The 22060-nt window shown below is 38.1% G+C and overlaps 1 protein-coding gene and 1 long non-coding RNA gene across 10 annotated transcripts in view; one reads left to right on the top strand and one right to left on the bottom strand.

Annotated features, from left to right (window-relative positions):
• Positions 1 to 22060, bottom strand: part of LOC309693456 (contactin-associated protein-like 4) — a 162462-nt gene that overhangs the window by 62771 nt on the left and 77631 nt on the right. For 6 of the 9 annotated variants that reach the window (XM_082512663.1, XM_082512659.1, XM_082512658.1 and 3 more), the window contains 7 exons: positions 15767 to 15960; positions 10762 to 10909; positions 8972 to 9178; positions 4663 to 4838; positions 4380 to 4526; positions 1492 to 1759; positions 22 to 171 (listed from right to left, as the gene is read on the bottom strand). In XM_082512663.1, coding sequence (XP_082368789.1) covers positions 22 to 171; positions 1492 to 1759; positions 4380 to 4526; positions 4663 to 4838; positions 8972 to 9178; positions 10762 to 10909; positions 15767 to 15960 — 1290 coding nt within the window. Of the gene's footprint in view, positions 1 to 21; positions 172 to 1491; positions 1760 to 4379; positions 4527 to 4662; positions 4839 to 8971; positions 9179 to 10761; positions 10910 to 15766; positions 15961 to 17958; positions 18217 to 18397; positions 18439 to 19131; positions 19275 to 22060 lie in introns of those variants that run through there. The other 3 variants (XM_082512662.1, XM_082512664.1, XM_082512665.1) reach the window with 3 other exon arrangements.
• Positions 18050 to 20679, top strand: LOC309693467. Its single transcript, XR_014272654.1, has 2 exons — positions 18050 to 18110; positions 20263 to 20679. It is a non-coding gene; the product is annotated as an uncharacterized lncRNA (long non-coding RNA).

Raw genomic sequence — 22060 nt, 5'->3', positions numbered from 1 at the left:
CACAGCTGAACTGTGTCTTACCGCCGAAGAAGAGGTGACTTTCTACAGTGACAGGAAACGATGGGCTGGCTTGAGAGCTGTCTCTTTCCTCTTTATCCACTGTGATGGTTACACGACCTTGTCTGGAATTCAGCTCCACTGAATGCCACTGACCGTCATTCAGAGAAGCACCTGGAAAGCAAACATCCATTAACACACCGCTGAAAATAAAATCTTTCCCGTGTGCCATGGTTGCACATCGAGCCATTAAAACCTTCGACAGATGTTGGGAACACTTTTTTCCCCCACATGGAAACCAAGCGTGGGTAGCAATGACCAAATTATATATCCTATCATACACCGTCTACTACACAAATACACCTAATTTAGATATATACCACTTTTCTTCTTGGAAACAGCTTGTAAATCATTTCTTTTTATAAAACATAATGTTATAAACTGATTGTTTCCTTGCTCATCACTTCACATGTGCCACAGAGGGGAAGGGCCGTATCTAACACATTGATTGCAGCAAGTGAGCTTCCCACTTCCTACATCCTCTGAGTGATCGACTTGTATCAAGTACAGACGGCACTGTGCCAGCCCTGTGGATCTGTATGTTATTAGGAGTTAAGGGAATAAATCAATATCTCATTATCTCCACTGTTTTCCTTACTTGCACTTCTTTGCTCAAGAAGACATCCTAATCATCCTACAATGCCATTTGCTGTTTGTAACATTGCTGAGTGACCAGAGGTTTAAAAATTAGGACAATGCAGAGCATAAATATTACATCTAAACATTTCAAAGCATGAAATGCAAAAATATTTGTCAGAAAAAGATTGGCTTATGTTTCTACATGAACTGAGATGATCTTTTTTCTCCATGTGCCATTAATAGGTCAGGCTGTTGAAGGATACTTTTGTCTGTCTTAATTGCTTTTCCAAAACCTAAATTAAAACAGCAAACATTTGTATATCAACACTGACGTCTGATCAATGCGACTCACCTTCTGTTCACATTGTTTCCTTTTTCCCTGTAACTTGTTTTGTGTGACTAGTAATGAACAAGATAAATACAGCTAAGCAGTGTCTGGAGACGTTCTGCTACAGTTGTGTCCTTGTGTTGATCACACTGCACATTTGTCACTGTAACCCTAGAAACTACATGCCAGCCATGCATCGCCCACTGATCACAATTACCTACCATTGTTACAGGATATAACAAAATAAATAAATAAATCAGTGTGAAAAACAATGATTGTTATATTTATTGTGCTAGAACTGGGTAGGGATTATTATTCTTCAAGGTATCTGGTCATTTCATGTCTTTTTACTGATATGAAGTTTAAGTCTAAATACTTGAAATTAGATGGACAGAAGTCATAGCTCACTGCTCTTCAAAGTGCAGTGAGTGTGGAAAAATAATGATTTGACATTCGTGTGATCGGTTCTAGCAACTTTACAGTTGATCTGTGGATCTGAAGGTGCTTGGGATTTGCTTTAGACTGACCTGCACTGAGCTCCAGCAGCGCCCTGCCGCTTTTATGGATCTGTAGTTGGAGTCTGGCCTCACTCAGGTACAACCAGGCCACGCCTCCTTGTTGAGGGAGTTCAAAACTAAGCAGAAGCCCCTTCTTATTCCAAGTCCTGAACTGAAAGCCTATAGATACGCCCCCTGATGAAGACATTGTAGTCCCCGGTAACTGAAGGAAGCTCTCAGGCCCAGTGAACGTCACCGCAACAGAAACTGGCTCAGCACACGAAAAGGTGACATTGCCCTGAGAGGGAAACACGCAGAGTGGAGAGAAAGAGGAGGTGTGACAGAAAAAAAGATACTATAGAGATAAAACAACATAAAACATGAATATTAATCAGCTACAGAGGGTGTGCTGATCTGACCTCATGTCTCCGTGATCTCATCAGCAAGTCTCCTTAAAGAGGACATTGGTATTACCATAATGATAACAGCAGAGCTTAGGATAAGATTAGAAAAGCAAACTCTAAAATGCAAAAGTCACCTAGTGTGGAGGTAAAAGAGATTAAAAAAAAAATGGAAATAAAATGAAGAGAGCATAGAGCATGGCCAGTACTGCAATATCTGACATCTCTGTTACAGTCCATTGTTTTGAGTAGTGGTAATGACGCGGGGTTCACCGCTAAAGCTGCGGCAGTAATTTATTATAGTCCTGACTCTCTGCTGGGAATTTCAGTCTGCTATCTTTACAATGCTCTGGAAACACAGATGACATCTAAAAGCCCTTTGTGGTGCAGTTAAAGTGATGTACAATTATTCATGTTGGAGTGGGCTTTGCTGCTGCACAACACAAAGTAAAGTTACCTTAAAAACCCTCAAAAGCCTTCAGCATCGGCACACCATTCTTCCTCCATTTACACTCTTATTTTCTTCTTATTATTGTCTCCTCAAAGAGCTGTAAGAAGACCCATTTAGTGCCTGTAGCAGATTAGACCACAGCTTTGCAGTTAGTACCTTAAGAGCTGCAGGACCACTCAAATCTTCAGCCATGCGTGTAAATCTTTGAACCTGTTTACCAAGAATTCATGTTTCTTTCTGCTGTTTGGCCCTATACTGTAATGAGAGAGCACATATTACTTCATCACAAGCGCTTCACAGCTCCCAGATGAGCTTGATCCACTCATTGCAAATGCAAAAAACTCTAAAGGCCATAACTCCCACAATGACGAGGCATAAGTGAGTCTAACCACACAACACTGCTTTGTCTTGGCTTCATTAACCAGCTTAGTAGGTCCTTAAGAGCAGCACAAGCATATAGTTCAACCAGCACAGCTTACAAAGCTTGAAAATTTAAGGATAACCTAAATTTACAGTTATGGAAAAAAAAAATTCAAATTCAAATTCAATTCAAAAAGAAAGTAAACCCTTTTTAATTTTAAAGGTTTACATATCAGGACATAATTTTAAAAATCTGCTAAACTACTAATCCTTTGTAAGTCTCAAAATCACGTGAAGACAACCTCAGATGAAGAGTGCCCCGCATATTGCAACATGACAGTATTTATTTAACAAAAATGCAAAATGCAGGAATATGTCGTTAGAAGTTCCATAACCATAGATTGCAGCCTAATCAAATTAATGAATTAATTAATCATCATCGAAGGGGACCAAAGGGGAGATGTGTGGCCATAATGCACATTTTGCAAAGACACAACAAAGCATATTAGCACAAACACCTCATACCACCTGTCAAGCATGTTGGTGGAGGTGATGATTTGGGCTTGTTGGATCATAAAGTCAACCATGAACTCTGCTTTCTGGTCATGCACCAAGAAAATGAACCTGAGAACACAATGACCTCAACCTGACTAAAATGTTGTGGTACGACCTTAAGAGAGCTGTGTATAAAGCCTTTCATCATTTTAACAGCAGAAATGAATCTGCTGAACACACTTTGAAAATAAACAGTAAAATGGTATTTGGATGGTCATAATGACATGATAGCAGACACATCGCATAACTGACACTTTTCACCTTAGTTTCAATGAAATGTGATTATATCAATGTATTAAAAAGATAATAAAACGATTCTATTTCTTTAAACATTTCAGCAGGTTTAAATTATTCATAGTTTAAAGAAAGACAAAATTAGGTCAAAGGTAGCTTTTTTTCAGGTGTGCTCTAATTCTTACTTGGCTGGCAGAAGCAACACTGGTGGGCTGAACCTGTGAAAGCCACAGCTGCTGGGAAGGGAGCTGTCATGCAGGGTCCATAGTTCTATGCATAGCTCACTGTTAAAGACTTGGACTAATGTCAGCTGGTTATGGTGCAGACTGATGCAAATGCTCTTAACACTCTAAGTCTTCAGTTTGGTTGGTAGAACTGTTGACGTAATGTCCTTACTTTTATCTTTGATATTTGTCTCTACAGTTGAATAAAGCCACTAAAATGGCCTCAAAAACAGAAACCTGGTGTTCACTACATGATGTATAAACACAAACACTGCAGTGCCTTAAAGGATCATTTAACATACATGCAAATCTTGCAGGCCCCAGTCTGCAGTGTGCCTGTATGAAATTGGTGAAAAACAAGAGCCCGAAATGTTTTTTGGGGGACAACATTTTTTACATTTCCTTTTCTTTCATTACAGTTTTTCTGCAGGTGAGCACCTTTTTTGATTTACTACACAATGCACACTCTACCATGGGCTCTTCAAATGTTTTTATTATAAAAACCTATTCCTTGCTTTTATGGGGAGAAGCCAACATGCATGTTTTCAGTTTTTTCCCCCTTTCTTAAAGTCCTTTTCTTAAAAACAAAATACAGTTTTCACTGAACCATCTGATGAAGGAGAAAAAAACCCCCAAATCATTAAAAAAGTCAGGTTGTGTTTAAATTGTGTTACACAGGTTAAAATTACTTACCGAAATAGTAACTTGTTGTTTTTTGTTTTTAGCTAGTTCTATCAGGTTGTGGCCATTATACAGCAGATTTTCCAGGCACCCGTTGAAGTTCTTCTTGGAGGTTACTGGTTTCTGAGAGACTTCACTCTGAACTGCCCCCAAACTCAGCTGTATGAAAACAATGATACACAAATAAACTGATTATTTTAAAAGAAGGAAACATAATATCTGCAACTCATCTTCTGCACTTTTGTTTGCACAAAAGGTAGAAGCTAAATTTAACCCTTTCTGTATTTGAAAATACCTGTTCAATGCTCCAGTGGCTGAATTCTGCAGGGATTTGAACCCTCTCTGTGTGTTTATCCACAGTGAGGTTTAGGTGAGAGCCACGCCGCTCCACTGCTACATGATGCCAGTGCTGATCATCCAACAGGCTGCCAAGGGAAACAAGGCGCTGGGGTTCAGTGGATGAAGTCCTGCCTGTAAAAGGGGTCAAGGAAAACAAAACAGCACTTAGGAGGACAAGGATTATTTCTGATTTGACCGTTTTACTCAGGATCCCACTGAGAGGTTCATACAAAGGTCTGTATGAACCTCTATTCTCCATGATGTCTCCTGAATATATCTGCATACTAGCGTCTAATGCCAAACTCATAATAATGCCTAATCTAAAAAACCACAGTGGAAACATGGTGAGAAATAAATTAATCATAGAAGAGCACCACCAGGTCTTAATTAGTGGATAGATTTTTTGCATCCCCCAAAGAACTGCGAGAGAAACTTTCTGCTGAGAGGAGAAACATTAGAAAGAGCTGAACACGGTCAGTCATTAAAAATGTATAAGAAACAGTTTAGAGACAGACAATTCCAACTTCAGAGAGAGAAACACAAAGTTTGGAGAAAAAAAGAAGACAAGCTCTGATGCTTTGTCTGTCCTGTTAATGCAACTATTGGAATGAGTCTTTTTATTACAGTCTGGACAAATAGAAAGAGACAGCTCAATCAATATAAGAGGAAGGATGGCACGGCTTAAAGACAAATAGGTTCTCTTTATAGGCATTGATTAATGCAGCCCTTATTATGTTGTGAGCAGCAAGAAGGAGAGGAAGAGGACCTTATGATAGAGTGTGACAGATGATTTGATTGAAGCTTGAATAACAAGAGAAAACTGGCATCACTATGAAAGACGAAAGGGCAAACAAAGAGAAAATAAAGGAATTTTAATAAATACAGTCTTGCCCTCTCTTCCATTATTTGTTACTTTTTCTTCCCTTTTCACTGTGACTCCCATCCCATCCTTATCTCCTCTCCCTTTTTTAGCAGTACAGAGCTCATGAGGGGGAACAAAGTAAGATATATTTTTTCTAAAGCAGCAAAAAGAATGCACAAGTAGATGATGACTACCAATGCGTTGAATTTTTGAAGAAAGTAAGAAAAATCATGCTGCAAAATTCTATGCTATTCTTAAATGTTTTGAGCTCCATTTTTATTTAAACTGTGATGCAGGGGTCATCAGAAATCAATAGGTTACTTCCTGATGGGAGCAAGAATGCACACAGCAAATATTAACAAGGACCAGGTCACCAGATATAAAAAATTCAAAGGGTAGGGTGATGGAGGCAAAGAAGAAAGGTCATGGAGTCTTAAAAAAAAAGTAAACGTCACTATACGCATTATGTTTTATTGTGTGACATATCAACATGAAGCCCAGAAAATCAGGCTGTGGTGATGAATAAGAGCAAGGAAAATCTTTGGATAAATAACTGAAAAAAATGACTATGGCATATTTTATTAATGACTAAGAGGGTCAGACAGGATGTGTTTACCTCTTTTTCACAGCATTTGCTGAACACTTGCTGCAGACTAAGTCTATATGATGTGTTGTTGACTGTACCTTATTATGCAGGAAGATGTTTTTCTTCAGGAGCAGCTGTCAATGTATTTGACTCGAAACATATTTTGCAAACTTTGGGATACCAAATAGTTATCAGCCTGGTAAGGTATTAGGAAACTCTCATGGGGTTTAAAAGTGAGTCGAGAGGACTTGGCCAGTCATTACAGGGTGCAAATGGTCCATACATATTCTAACGTCATCTGCTGGCAGTATTTTGGAGTTTCTGTGAATCTGTCCTTCTGTGTTAAAGGGATTAACAAGTATCCAAACATGTTAAAAAGATGTCTTACAGCTCACATCATGTACTGGAGCTTGAAAAAAGAACAATCACTATGTTTGTTTTCCTAAACTGACAAAAGTAAGAGACAAAGACTGAACTGAGTTCAGTCAAAGCCACATCTTTATATGGTATTTACAGGTTTATAGTAGATAAATATAAAGCAGCAGTAATAATAAATCGTGAACAGCAGTCACAAATGTTAAAATAATCTTTCAAATGCCTGTAAACGGACTCCTAGACTGTATTTATAACTAGAGGCTGAAAACATCTCCGTATATCGGTATGGTATTTATAGATGAAAATTAAAACTGTGAAGAAGAGACAAGGGAAACACCGTTCAACCTTGTTATCAGTGTTGCAGTTGCATCGCTGGCCTGCCAGAGAGTACTTCCCATTTGGCAAATGTTTGGACTGTCACAAACACAACAACAAGCTGATCTGAGTAAAGTGGGAGAGAATCTGGGGAAATCTGTTTCTTTAGTATTTTTTAGGTAAATATGGCCTAATATCTAGAATATTAGTAGTATTTTGATTAAATGTTTTTAAGTCTGTTTAAGAGATAAAAAGTCTGTTTTTAAAAAACAGACTTTTTGATTAATTCAATTTTATCATCATATCATATCATTTTAAATCATGAAATATGCAGAAAAAATAGGATGGGGTGAAGGATCTATTGCTTTATTAAGTATTCAGGTTGTGTATCATGTTTTTAAAAAGTAACTAAGTCATAAAGTAATTACTTTTGAAAATAAGTAATCAGTAAAGTAACAGGATTACTTTCTTGGAGAAGTAATCAGTAATTAGTAACTAATTACTATTTTCAAGTAACTGACCAACACTGGTTATGACAGAAATTTCAATTCTGTTTTCCAGAACAGTGTTGCTGTTTCCTGTGTCGGCTGTTACTTAAGTATGCTGACAGCATACTTGGCTGTGATCTCAAGTAATGATGAATCTGCCTAGTGGGATGAGATCAACCACCTGCCTTTCTGGTGTAAGAAGAACAATCTTGAGCTGAACACCTGTAGGCCGAGGTGATCATTGTGAGAAATATCAGGAAACAGGAGAAACGCTTCCATCGTCATAGCAAAAATGGAGCCCAGGTGGAGGGGCTGGATAACTTTATATAGCTTGGTGTTCTCCCAGGACCTGTCATTAACACCCCAGTGAGGAAAGTCCATCACACGTCTACTTTATTACCTTAGATAATTAAAGGACTGCAAACACCCACCAGGCAGCATGGTGGTGCAGTGGTTAAAACTCTTGTCTCACAGCAAGTTTGAATCCACCTGGCTGGGGTGTTTCTCTCTGTGTTTGTGTGGTTTCTCTCTGAGTACTCTTGTTTGTTTTTAACTCATAGTCCAAAGACATGCACTTAGTAGGGTTAGGTTAACTGATGATTCTAAATTGCCAATAGGTGAGAGTGAGAATTACTGTCCTATCGCAATGGATTACACTTGTGTATGCAAGAAATTTGAGTACACGGTTTTGAAATTATGCTAGTTTTTAATTTAATTGGCTGCAAGGTTATTCCTTTTGTCTGTTAAAAAAAGCGCTGACATATTTAAGGATAAGCTCATGGACACAAAGGTGTATTTAGCTGCTAATGGAAAAGGGAAAGATGTTCAGAGGTTCGTGAAATGGAGCAAGAGACAGAAGACTGATAGATGGATAACGTACTTCAGCAACCAGATGGGCTTCCCGATGAGAGATGTGCCATATGGTGATGATTCAGCATGGCAGCCAGACAAACTCTGCTTTAACCCCATTTACACACACACACACACACACACACACACACACACACACACACACACACACACACACACACACACACGCCGTGCATCAACTCTCGCACAGTCCAGCCCTAACACATGCTACACTGAACGGGAGCCATCCATCATGGCTGTAACTAGACAGAGACGCAAAAGCAGAATTTGGAGCCAAGATTTAAACCAATCAGGTGCCAGTATACATGCCATCGATCTGATCCACCGAAAGCCAATCTTAGTAATTTTAGTGGTTTTTATATTGTCCTCAACCTTTAAACAGATGTTCTGCACTAACACAAACAAGTGACTTACAAATATAAAAATACTTTCTATCTTATTAAATCGTTGTTTAGACATAAGCTGTCAGATTGGAACATATTTTAAATTTAAAGAAATTTAAATGTGAAACATAACAATATAAGGCAGTAAACTTTTCATATAATAAAGGTGTTCTTGGTTTTGATACTTCCAATTCAGTTATATTTCTGTAGCTCTGGTTAACAACTTATCTCAACGTGCTTCTTATTTTAAAGACTTTACAGTATTATTTTCTATCAACTTTTCAGCTGATGAAAATAGCATTCATACTGAAATCTCAGCCATACCCAAGTATATTATTAACGGATGTAAATGTTCTTGATATCAGTTAATAGATCTGTGTGTTTACCTTGTCTCAGCAGCAGTAGTAGCTTTCCTCTCTCTAACTCCAGACTGAGGCTGAGTCCTTCCTGTCCCTCTGCCTGCAGCAGTGTCCCAGAATTCCTCAGGGCTTTAAACTTCAGAGTGACAACATCTCTGGATGTCCGCTTAAGCCCAGAAGTCAACCAGTACAACAGACCGCTGCTGCCACCATCAAAGCTAACCACATCAGAGGCTGAAAATGAACGAAAACATCAGTAGAGAACTCAGGACTTTATGTTCAGAAGTCAGTGCTGTAAAGGAAGGGAGCAATCAGATCGAGACATAAGCTCAACTATAATCATGCACCTGACTTGACCAGCTCAAACTGTGATTGTTCTTTCACTGTTAAGGAATATAGCCCTCACATTTTACTAGCCAATAAGAAATGATGTGTTTTAAATGTATGCATTACACACAATCTTACGAGGGTAACACAAAAATGCAAGTGTATCACTTGCTGACATGTAAAAAAGGCTGAATGCAACTACTTTGTAACAAGATAACTTACAAGAAAATTCACCACCTTGTATTTTTTTTTTAAAAACAGATGTATAAAACAGCCTTTTCCCCAAAAGGTTTGTATACTCTACACATTTAACTGTCAGCATGACTAAAGTAGTTAAGCTGTGAAAGCAGAAGTGACATGTGGTAATTTTTGTTTTCAATGCAAACAGCGGATATATCCACTAAAGAAACTGTGAGATACTTGACGTTTATTCAGAGAAAAAATCTGTGTTTTGAAATGTGAAGCTGCAAAAGTTACACGCATGGCTGAAAACTAAGTTGTGTGATGTGGGCTTGCTATCACTTTAATTCATTCAGTTAATCTGTGAAATCTGCAAAGCGAAAAGTAGAGCCAACTAAATTGTTATCACAGTATGTTTTCTGGCTTGAGGAACGCGTGAAATGGATGGTTGTCGAGGTTGATTACAGAGGTGAAAATTAAAAACATGAGCAAGGGAAACAATAGCTGGCAGGCTTTAGGCGCCATGGTGTATTTAAAAAACACACACACACAACAAAATGTTACAATATCAAGAAGGGTGATAATTGATGTGCTAACATCTTGGTTGTAAAAATAATAAAAACCAAGAACACGACGCGACATAATGAAGCGTGAAACTTAGAAAACAAGAAAAGTTGAAGTATTCAGAGGATACAGAACAACACATACTTAGAGTAATGGTGAAAAAACTTTTTGAAGCCAAATAGAATTTTTTTTCTGTAAACAAAGAATGTTTTTTATTGAAGATACATTATTAAAAATGCCACAATATTTCTTGTTAATTAGAGGCTAGAAAAAACTTTGCATTTCATTTCTTTTGAAAACCTTCTTTTCAGTCATTCCACTAATTTATCTTTGTTACTTTTACTTAAGTTTCTTTTAATAACTGTGATAAATTTATAGCCCTTGGATATGATTAAACATAGCTTTAACACACAGTGAATAAATAACTTAGAATATATCAATAATCTAATAATGCTAAGTGGCTCTGCTAGTGTTTTATAAATGATCCCTATTCTTACAATTCTAATTACATTAGTTTTATATTTCTGCTTTGTACACTTACTCATTTCACTTACTTGGTTATTTGAGTTAAAAACTTTGGACCTGTGTAGTTTTGTTATGTCGTCTTAGAAAGCTTCAATTCTTTAATACAATTAGGAGAGAAAGTATTAAAATGAATGAATAAAGTTATTTGATCTGAATCTGATTTGATCTCCTTACAAATCTGTAAAGATTTTCATTTGTCTAGTAAAGAATATACGACTTACTGTAAGGACATCCATAGGTCTCCAGCCGGAGTCCAATCCGACCGTTTGGATTCCAGTCCAGAGGAATGAGACGGATAAAGCGGGCGATCGCCGGCTGCTGCAGCTTGTAGTGGACCACACTGTCTGCGTTACTGTTACCTGGAAAAGACTAAAATCACAGACAAAAGATCATGTGCTGCACTATTCTTACATGAAAAAGCTGTAATTTACTTTTCAGCATATAGATTGATTGGTCTCTGTGGTTTCTGTTTACATCCCCTTCAGTTTGGCTTATCCTTTTTGTTCATTTTCACGGCAGATTTTTGTAGCATTAACTATTTACTTTCTGCACATATATATATATATATATATATATATATATATAAAAATTATACATATACATATTACTCAACTCCTAAATCTGAGTTACGTCTTTTATTGCATAGTTTTGGCTTTTGCTTTTCCATGCTTTAATGAAAGTTTCTTTTTGGAATTCTAGACTGCATCTTTGCTGCTTGGTTCGCCACAGGGACTCTCTTCTCTCTTCCTGTGTATCAATCTGCTGTGTAAACACTCTTACAATGGATTTTGAATTGCTTTGTGCGATTGGGAGTCAGCTCCCACTTTTACTTTGTTATACAGACCAGCGGTCCCCAACTTTTTTTGCGCCACGGACCGGTTTATGCCCGACATTATTTTCACGGACCGGCCTTTAAGGTGTCGCGGATAAATACAACAAAATAAAACTAGTACCGGTACCGAAAAAAAGAAGATTTATTCATAACACACGTGAAAAGACCCAGGAAAACAGAGTTAACGATAAAAACGATAACAAAATAACGCTGAAAACCGATAAAAACCCTGAAAACCATACATTTCACACCTGAGCCTCAACTCTCGCGGCCCGGTACCAAACGACTCACGGACCGGTACCGGTCCGAGGCCCAGGGGTTGGGGACCGCTGATATAGACCACTAGGTGACTACTTTTACTGTTTTAAATCTGGTATGCAACATTTGCAGTGCATCTCTGGGTATATCTGCATCCATCATCACCAAAGAGCATTAGCATATAATAATACAGGTGTGCAAATACAGTGAATATCAATCATTTTAACAAGACTAAGTCAACAGCCTCCTCTGCTGACACAATTGTGACCATGAACAAAAGGCTAACATCAGCATGCTAACATGCTTACAGTGACAAATGACATAATATCTATCATAATGACAAAACTTCTAGGTGCAACAGATGCATTGAACAAAGTAAGATTCAAACGAAGTATTTCTTTAAGATATGTTTTTGGCCTGAAGTTTTAATAGGTATAGTTAGAAATCAAGACACAAATCACCCACACAGTATGAATCCTAACCTCCAGTCCACCTGACAGCTCAGGCAAGATCACATTTGGTGGAATTTAGGGGGAAATTAAATCCAGGGTCTCTTCCCTGTACCCTGTCTCCCATTGACTTCAGAGCATTTCACCGAGTATAAAGGTTATAAAGGTGGGCTGTATGTAACTAAAAGACACACCGCATTAAGCATCAGGTATCTGATTTAAGTACAAAAATGCATAGTGTTGAAGAGATCCTTAGAACTGCAGTGAAAATATAAACTGTAAAAACTGTAGCCTGGTGCCAAGACCCAATAAATGTTTCTGGAACATCTGAGTCTGAGAACTTGCACCGTCTTTGTGCAATGATGACACTTGTCTCATCAAAATTTCCATAATAGTTCATCACTTCCATAACCACAACTGTCTGTATAAAATTTCATTTCAATCACTCAAATGATGATTGGATTTTTCACACAAAACTGAGGAAATGAACAAATAAAAAAAAAAAGTTAATGGTATTTTGCTCTGATGTTGCTTTGGATTAACAATAAACAGCCTGCCTTTAAAAATGTGAACAGAAAATTGTTTCCTTCTTACTCCGGGCTGGGTGACAAATGGCTTAATTTGGTTTATTTTATTTATTTTATTTTTTTACAGCCATTCCATCTGGCAATCTATCATAATTACATGCATCCTGTGAAGTTGACACGCAGGTTAACTGGCTCCCGCACTACTGAAAAAAAAGCTTATACACCTAATTAACTCATTAACTTAGGAGAGTTGGATCTGCTTATATGGTGAAAAGAAGAATGATGTGTAACTTTAGTAGTGTATATATCTGTATGGTTGTGCCTGGATACTGCTCATGTTTTTAAAATAAAAGCTTCCTCTGTTGTTTCCGCTAAAAGGAACAAATTGGCTGCAGTGCTACACACACACACACACACACACACACACACACACTGATACACGATTCCAGCAAGCACACCATCATATTATAGTATATAAAATTAGCAGCATATGTGAACTGACAGTACTGTTCAGTGGACCCTAGGAGCTGTGTATGCTTGGGTTATGAGGAGGCCTTATTTTTAGACCAAGCAGCTGAACGCAGTTTTTTCATCTCAGCTGATGAACCAGAAGAGCATTCAGCCCAGCAAAGCCCAGACTTCGTGGATTGAGCAGCATCTCATTTACTTTAACAGTCAGAGAAGAGAAAGCCCTGGAAGAGTCCTTGGACACAAACACTCAGTTTTCTGTCTTGCATTGTTCATTCACTTGACATGGACAGGTGCACTAAGACTGCCCCTATGTTAGGCAACTGTAAATATCTGTTAGGTGTACAATTATATATTATTATTATTATTATTATTATTAACTTATATGAATGGGCTTTCTATCATTTACTCAAGACAGCTTAAAACTCTTGATTCATATAATTTTATTTATACAAAAGAGCCAAGACAAGAGAGAAAGCTGCCAAAGGAAGGTGACTGTCATTGTCTCTCGAGTATCTAACACGTTCTCATCCCAACAGGTAAAATACAGAGGACTTGCCACAGTCGTCTGTATTTTACCTGTTGGGAATGAGAGCGAGTTGGAATGAATCTATAAATGTGTTTTACTTGTGAAATAGAAAATAATAAACGCATAAAAGCATTATGTACGTTAAATCTGTTCACTTTCAGATCCTGAATCAGTTTGGAAAACACTACGTGATGGCCCCAACACGAAGCTATTTTATTGTTGAATTATCAGAAATACTTTGATGCGTTTGTGTTGGAATGGACAGCTGGATCCTGTGCTCTAAGCATCTCTTACCGCCACGAGCGGGTTTATATTGGAGTCAATTGAGAACCCAGAATGTTTCAAACAGACGAGGAAGGGTACCTTTTGCATCACTATGAGATGCCTAGAGGTGTGACAATGATACGCGTTGGGAATGATAATGGGCTGTTTAGTTCTCATTTGGGTCCAAGTCTAATTTCTTCTCTTTGTCTTCTGGGTTTTTTCTGCTTTTTTCCTTGTCTCTCTTTTTGAGTACCCACTGTCTTACTTTGTAGAGTTACTTGCCGTGCTTACCCTATGTGCCTCCGGGAACAATGATACAATTTTAATATCTTCCCCTTAGTTTCCCTTTCTCATGGAAAGAAAGATACAACCCTGCCAGAAAAAGCAGCACCAAGAAGTGGTGTGGTTGATCCGGCTGCTTTGTCATCAACTTTTTCTCTGACAAGCTCTCTAAGCCTGGCTGACTAACTCACAAAAGTTCAGAAACACTTTGAAATGTGACTGGGATTGTGCAGAGTTTATGTAGAGCATCAGATCAACATGTTTTTAAGCTGTGAAGAGCTGTCCTCTGCTCTCTCTCACAGAAGATCCTCAGCACCGAGATTAACTCAATTCTTTTCACAGGAGGAAATTGCCACGGCTCGACTCCTAATCGAAAGCTTCTCTCTGCAGCACTGTAACAAATGCGGCTTCACCCCGGATAAATGGTCATGCTCACAGTGGAGCAGTATACCATATTTTGCATGTGTACTAGACTACTGGATTTGACATTAAAGCCACTGGAGACATATTTACAATGGGCTCACTGTTCTTACAGGATTTTTTCCTGTGTTTTTACAGATCACAAAAACTGAAAACTACTGAGTATCCCTCTGATACTGACCCATATTTTCAAGTGCAACTGCAAGTCTGACAAGACACTTGCAAAGGGAAAACATCGAAGCAATGTGCTATGAGGGAATGCCTCACTGCTTCTTCAGTCCTAAAGAAGCAACTGACTCATTGACAGTCAAGATTTAAACTAATATAAAATGTGTGATTTATGTAGCATTACCATTCCTATAGCTGGGATTTATTTATCCCAAAGACTGCAGTATTTTATTTAATGTTCAAAGCAGTCAGGCAAGAGACGCAGCTTCTGAACCTTGTAGAAAGAAGTTAAAAAGTAAAGTATAAAACTATAGCCAGTAGCTGTGTTACTTAGCTTATAATGGAGACTGAAGGAAGCTAAAAACTGTGTGATGTTTGTAGTGTGCAAGTATCACAAACATGTAATTTCTATTCAAAAATCGAATACAGAAAACAATCCAACTATTATAACATCCTTTAAAGTTTTTAAAGTCACCCTCATGTCCATACCGTACATCAAGTGAAAGGACAGGTGAGACTGAATATGTGCATATGTAAAGACGTCCTTGAATTGAATTTAAAACAAAGTTGTAGTTTTCTTCAGTTTAGCATTCAGAAAGCCTTTAGATTAAATTGCACAGCCTCGGTCTCCTTGTCTCACTTGTGTCCGTCAACAGCAGCTTAAGTGTTTTGGCAACAGGTCAGCATAGTCAGCAGAGCCCTTTCATTGGTTCATCCATTATTAATGAGGAGTCAAAGGGCTTCTGATGACTGTGATTATCTCTGCAGGACTGACTGATTCGTGCAAATCAGCTCTACGAAACACCAAATCGTCTCTAAGTATGACTGTAGTGGTCCAGGAAAATTAGCTGCAATCAATAGGATTATTTTTTCAGTGTAATGACGCTTGTACATTTCTACTTGTGTAGTTTTAAAGGTATTTTTGCCATATAAGCTTTCGTTATACCTGTTTAAATTATTAAAATCATTAAAACACTTCTATAGTCTTCAGTTTGTTGTTTTGGGACTACTATTGCTCTGTGGACTCACCCCAATACTGTCCTCCTGTCTGTACTGCCTCCAGTTGTGCCCCGTGTCACTGAACATCAGCAGGTAAGACGTTAGCCAATCAGAGCTGCCATACCGGCCCTGTGTGGCGACAGCTGTGATCTTGGTCCGCTCACCCAAGTCAACCTCGAGCCACTGATATCGGTCTGAAATAATAGGTGACCAACCTCCAGCTCCTGCAGAGACACAAAAATGATAAAAACAAAAGATTGAAAGAACTTTATTACATTTCAACCTTTGAGGTGTAGAAAGTAATAAACTTTCTTCTGTGTGTGTGTGTGTGTGTGTGTGTGTGTGTGTGTGTGTGTGTGTGTGTGTGTGTGTATACATCTGTGTCTGTGTACATACATCTGTGTTTGTGTGTCAGTGTGTGAGAACATGACAGATTAAAGAATAGCTTGACCTTTAAGTCATGTTTAGTTGTTCCAGACGCACAAATGCATTGTAAAAAATACTGTCAGCAGTTTAAAACTAATTTCTGTGCAGTGGCTGAACACACGGTTTCTAGGTTGTTCTTAACTTATTTTACTCAAACAGATAACTTGTTATTTTCAGTGCAGAAAATGTCATTTAAATGGGTTAAGGACCTCAGACTGCTGCTCCTTTATTACAGAGAATGTTTCTTAATAGCCATTTAAACTCAATACATGTTGGAATTTCATCACAAGTCTCTTTGGTCTTTATAAATCAAAAGAAGAGTAAAAACAAAGCCTTTTTTCAGAGTTACAAACTTTCACTTTCAGACTTTCATTTGTGTCTCTCGTTTGTCCTTGGGTGAGTTGTTTTGCAGATATCCTTACCTTCACACTTACTTTCTAACCGTACACACACACACACACACACACACACACACATGCATGCAAGTAAACCATAAATCACGACTCCCCATTTCTAATAATGTACGATAACAAATGGAGTGCAATGTGGTACTTTATTGTCATACACACAGTATAACTGTACCGGATATTAAATCTGAATAGATATAGAATGTTATCTTATAAAAAACCCATTAAATGTAATTACAATTAGGTTGCTTTATTGTCTCCCGTAGGAGGAAATTGTGATTGTGTCGTCTTGAACTGAAAAACTTGCTGCTTCAAACTAGAGATGGCACGATACCACTTTTTTATGTCCGATACCGATACCGATATCATAAATTTGGATATCTGCCGATACCGATATGAATCCGATATAGTGTTTTTTAATCAACAAAACTGGGTTTTTTTTAAATATCTTGCTGCATTTTGTATAAGTTCATACTCAAGTTTAAAACAACAACTACACTAAAGCTATTCTGTTATACCTATATGCAAAAAAAAAAAAAATTCATAGTTCAGCAATACTGATCAATCTAATAAACTTAAACCTACACCATCCTCCCTATTCTGGTATTTTAAAGAGTACTTAGCGTAAATATTAAGCAACCTAACTAATAGGGTTCCAACTCCCAGCAACAACAAAAATAAATAAATAAAAAATAGGGAACCACCCCTCACACTCCACCTCATGATGCTTAATCAACGTAATCAACCTTAATTTGATGCAGTGTAAAAAAAAAAAAGCACAGAAATCAATTATTTTTCAAGAAATATTAAATAGATTCAACATCTTTCTTCAACAAAATTGCAGACTGCACAGATGGTACCTTCCCAAAGGAAAAAGTACTATAGCTTACTAGGGTATATATATTAGACTTAATAGTCACTATATACAGTAATTGACTTCTATTCATTTTACATCAGATTAAAACTTTGGGTGTAAGATTCGGATAATTATTTATTAAAAGCTAGACATTTTAAATGAGAATAAGAAAGAAAAGTATGTCTTTGTGCCCCCTTTTCCTTGTTAATGCCCTATCGGCCCCCCTGGCTAAACTTTGCTAGATCCGCCCCTGCACAGTTACCAGCCATCAGCTAGAAAGTAATAATAAATAAATTCTAACAACAGCTGATCAAGCTTAAACGTGCTGCTGTTGTTCAGCCGCTGGTTTCCTCTTTCTGGTGCAAAGTGGGCCAAAAACAAACCAGAGAGACGGACTTGTGACAGAAAAGCCGATCAGCTGATCATTAAGCAGTTTCATGATTGAAGTAGCAGCCAGAAGAGGCAGTCGCTCCATATATCGTTTGGTAAGCTTAACGCAGGAATGCTTTACAAACATTCAGAGATGGACTTACACACTTGCTTTACTTCTCTCGGGGATAACTTTGTCGGAGATGAAATGCCGGGTTGCTAGCGAAGCTCCACATGCTATCCAGACCACAGGTCCCGCATGCCACAGCCGCTCTATCACGTGATGCATACTGCTCCGACGTGCTAACGTTCTGAGGTGAGTTACGGCGTGTTGCAAGTTTTGTGAGGTGCTTTCGTGATATTTAATGGATCGGATTACATTTTTTATTTTTCTCCGATATCCGATCCAGTAATTTAGGTCAGTATCGGACCGATACGATACGTAATATCGGATCGGTCCATCTCTACTTCAAACTAAACCAAAAATTTAAAAAAAAACAAACAAAGAAACACTTTAATGAACGCAAACCTGCAGGAGCTATGTTAGAAGCTTATATTAACCTTTGCAAATGTGAATGTAACACTAATTGTTACTTCTCATACCTTTACACATAGAAAATGACGACTAATGCAGCTGTTGTCATTGCTCCACCCTGACTTAATAAGAAAGGCATTAAGATTTGGGCAATAAACAATTCACAAAAAGCATTATGCAAATAACATAGTTTCAAATAATACTTGCAATTTAGTGCACCAGCTAAAAGGCCAGCATCCAAATCTACTTAAATAATTTAAGCTGATTACCTAATAATAACATTAGCAGGGTACTCAACAACCACCCTTAAATTTATATAAGTCATTATGCATGTAAACAAAATATGATGATAACATTTTTTTAAACTATGCCATGATTTCCAAATGAAGGTGTTTATCTTTAAATATTGTGATATTTATTTTGCTTGTTTAAATTGTCTGTCTAATCTGTCTAATGATGCTACTATTACCGTAGTTATTATCATTATTATTACAAAATTTTGTGACTGTGACGTCCCCACGAAGGAGGTCTAGGGGTGTGAGTGTGGGGACCGGTAACAAATGGGAACGGAACGGAATGAAAAGGAAACCAGACAGAGGTGTTCAGCACATAATATGGCTTTATTACAAATAATCTTAACCTAAAGAGCTGGCAAAGCCGTTTTACCAATAATGCCAAAGAAGCAAAGGAAGCAGTCGCAGCAACGAAGGAAAAAAACTACCAAACAAATAAAGGAGGCACTTCTCACTTAACTCCTCACCACGGGGAGACACTTCCGGGGCCCACAGGCCCGTCTACTCACTCAACATAAAACCACGGACAGGACAAATATGCAGTGGGACCTTTCCAACACCTAGAAAGACAGTGTAGAGCCACAAGGGAAAATCCCCCCACACACAGTTCATCCCCAGCCCATATTATCTCCGAGAGGTGATTGCTGGCTGGGTCCAGGTGCCAAACGAGGGTAATGAACAGCAGGTGTGTCGTGGAGAGAGGGCAGAGTGAAAGAGGGACAGAGGGGTGGGAGGAGAAAGAGAGGCGGAGACAGAGAGAGAACACCACACCCACACAAAGCCAATATCAAGAGGAGGCCCTGCTAGGGCTGTAACAGTGACGTTATCACTAAAGTTAATGCAGTTCATCTTGAGAGGCATGTGCATGTCTTAACAAAATCCAGCGGTAACCCATGCAGAGGTTGAGATATTTTGTCTGAATCAAATCAATCAAATCCAACAGGCTTATCATCCATTGCACTAGTCTTTGTGTAGCACTGTCTTTAAATGCCTTCTCGGCAGCTGCACACGCAATAGGGGGTACAATCCAAGCTTGAAAATGTCTTGCGTCTTTTTTAACCTCACTGCTACGATATTTTGCCCTTTACAAACAACCGCACATTGCTGTGAAGTCTCTATTATCATTTCTCAGAAAAAGCATCGCCAATAAGAGGATGCAGTTCTATACACTGAAGAGTTGCCAGACCATTTGTATCCTGTCCCCAAATATTGCAGTGCTAAGAAGCTGTGGTGTGAGCTATTGATTAGTTTTTAAGTTTGCCTGCAAGACTGCATCCGTTGCTATATAAAATATCATCAATAAAGGGTTGTGGTGCCAAGCATTGATTAGTTTTACAGCAGCTGTGCAGGTTCCTTTTCCGTATTACACATCACCAATAAAGAGCGGTGTGGTAGCATATTGATTAGATGTTTTCTAGATCAATAGGTTGAAAAAGGAAAAGCAAACCAAACAAAAGGCAGAGCTTTGAAAAAGTTATTTTATTCAAACATTATATACATATTTAGTTTTGTTCTTCATTTGGCTAGCAGCACTGTGTCTCACTCCAAAACACTGTCACTATAAGTGGTGGTGGTGTAAGCTATTGATTGGAAATACACCAGCTTATTGTAATTAAATGTATCTGTGTTTTCTGATGCAGTGACAACAGTTAGGAGAGAAAGAAGAAGCCAGAATCTGTGTTTGTGTGCGAGTGTGCAAAAGTGCTGTGTCAGGCCAAAGAGATGCCTCAGAGCTCAAACACCAGATGGTCAATTCTGAAAGTGGAGAGTGCTGACCCGAGCCCCACTGAGCACACATGCGCACACACTTTTCATCACTTCAGAGGTCTTTGTCATGATGCACATTTATTTCCTATGGAATTATTGTAACACTAATCACAGTTACCATAAACAGTATCTCACTTTAAATCTAATTGTTTCATTATTTACTTTTTTGATTCTGTGGACCAAATTTCTGCAGCCAAGCAGAAAAGATCCGCACAATGTGAGCAGGTAAACAGGTGTCCCACATGATGAGACGCTTTAAATGTACACAACTACTAATACTATAAAGAAAATCGAGGAGGAAATTCTGCACATTTGATGGTGTAGAGGTAGTAATCACAGTTGGATGCCATTTGTAACTCGAAACACCAGAAAGCTTTTCTCTGTCATGGACCCTGAGTTATTTTGCCCGAGTTTTGAGTTATTATATATTAATACTTGGACTTTGTTTTGTTTTTTTGCTGTTTTGACTTCTTTTTGAGTTTTGTTTTCTTTTTATGTAGCTGGTATTCCCTGGCTAGTTTCCTCATGATTACATTCTCTGTTTAGTCTTTAAATTGTAGTTTTTGTCATTAAATTTCTGTTTATGGTCAGATTTATAGTTTATATTTAATTCCTTGAGTTTCCCTGTTTCTTGTTAAATTTGCATCTCTGTGTCAGATGTTGTCCTGTTAAGTTACTTCCTGTTTTACTGGTACACAGTAGCTGTTATTTTCTGTGTCTTTTTCCTGGGTTTTTTTTTTTTTTGTCATCCATGATTAGTTTCAGTGGAGTCTAATTATCCTTCTGCATCCCATCTTCCTGATTACCTATTTTGTATTTAAGCCCTCAGTTTGCATCTATTCTTTGCTGTGTTGCATTGTGTAGTCTGCGCATTTGTTTCTCGTTTGTTCCTGTAGTGCATTCCTTGGACTCCTCTGGCTTCTAGTGACCCTTGTAATCTTTGTGTACTTTTTTTTTTGTTTCCCTTAGAATTTAATCATTCTTGATAAATATCTTTATTTGTATTCTGAACTCTGACCTTCTGCATTTGGGTGCACATTTACACCCACTTACACTTGCGTACAAAGGCAGCTGGCAGAAATCAATTAGAGAAACTGTCTTGTCCAAATAACATAAAGACCTGGATGAACTCCTTCTAAAATCAGACAAAACAGAGATTATTGTAATTGACCCTAAATATTTTTGGAAACATGTTTAACCATAGTTACTCATTACTTTGCATTACTTGAGTTCAAGAGACAGACAACTTCTTTATTTTGAAGATGATTGTGCGATTAAAAAGTTTGATTCTATTGACTGATGATAATTATGTGTAATTATGCATTTGGTACTCCAAATTGTCACGTTACTGTACTGAGCTTGTTCCGTGTACAAGCTGTTTCCATCGAACTGCTAGGCAGAGTCAGTGAGTTGGGATTTACAGTCTGGGCTGCCCAAATTCCCATAGTACCAGCAACAAGAAGGTCATAAGCCATCTTGACAGTCTACAAAGGATAGTTAGCTTGGGTGTGCAGACTTTCATGGCCCAACAGTTTGACTGAATTGTCAAGAATTTTCCCAGAACTGAGACAGAATTTGCATTCATCAGTCAACTGAAGCCTTTCTTCCAGCATGCAGGCATTGCTAAGCTTTTCCAGGACACTGAGCAGTGTCATTTCTAAATAAATGTGC

The sequence above is a fragment of the Aulonocara stuartgranti genome (genome assembly GCF_965226115.1).
Source record: "Aulonocara stuartgranti genome assembly, chromosome: 18".
NCBI classification, from domain to species: Eukaryota; Metazoa; Chordata; class Actinopteri; order Cichliformes; family Cichlidae; genus Aulonocara; species Aulonocara stuartgranti.
Note: the sequence above shows the minus strand (reverse complement) of the source record. Positions and strands in the feature narration are given on the sequence as shown.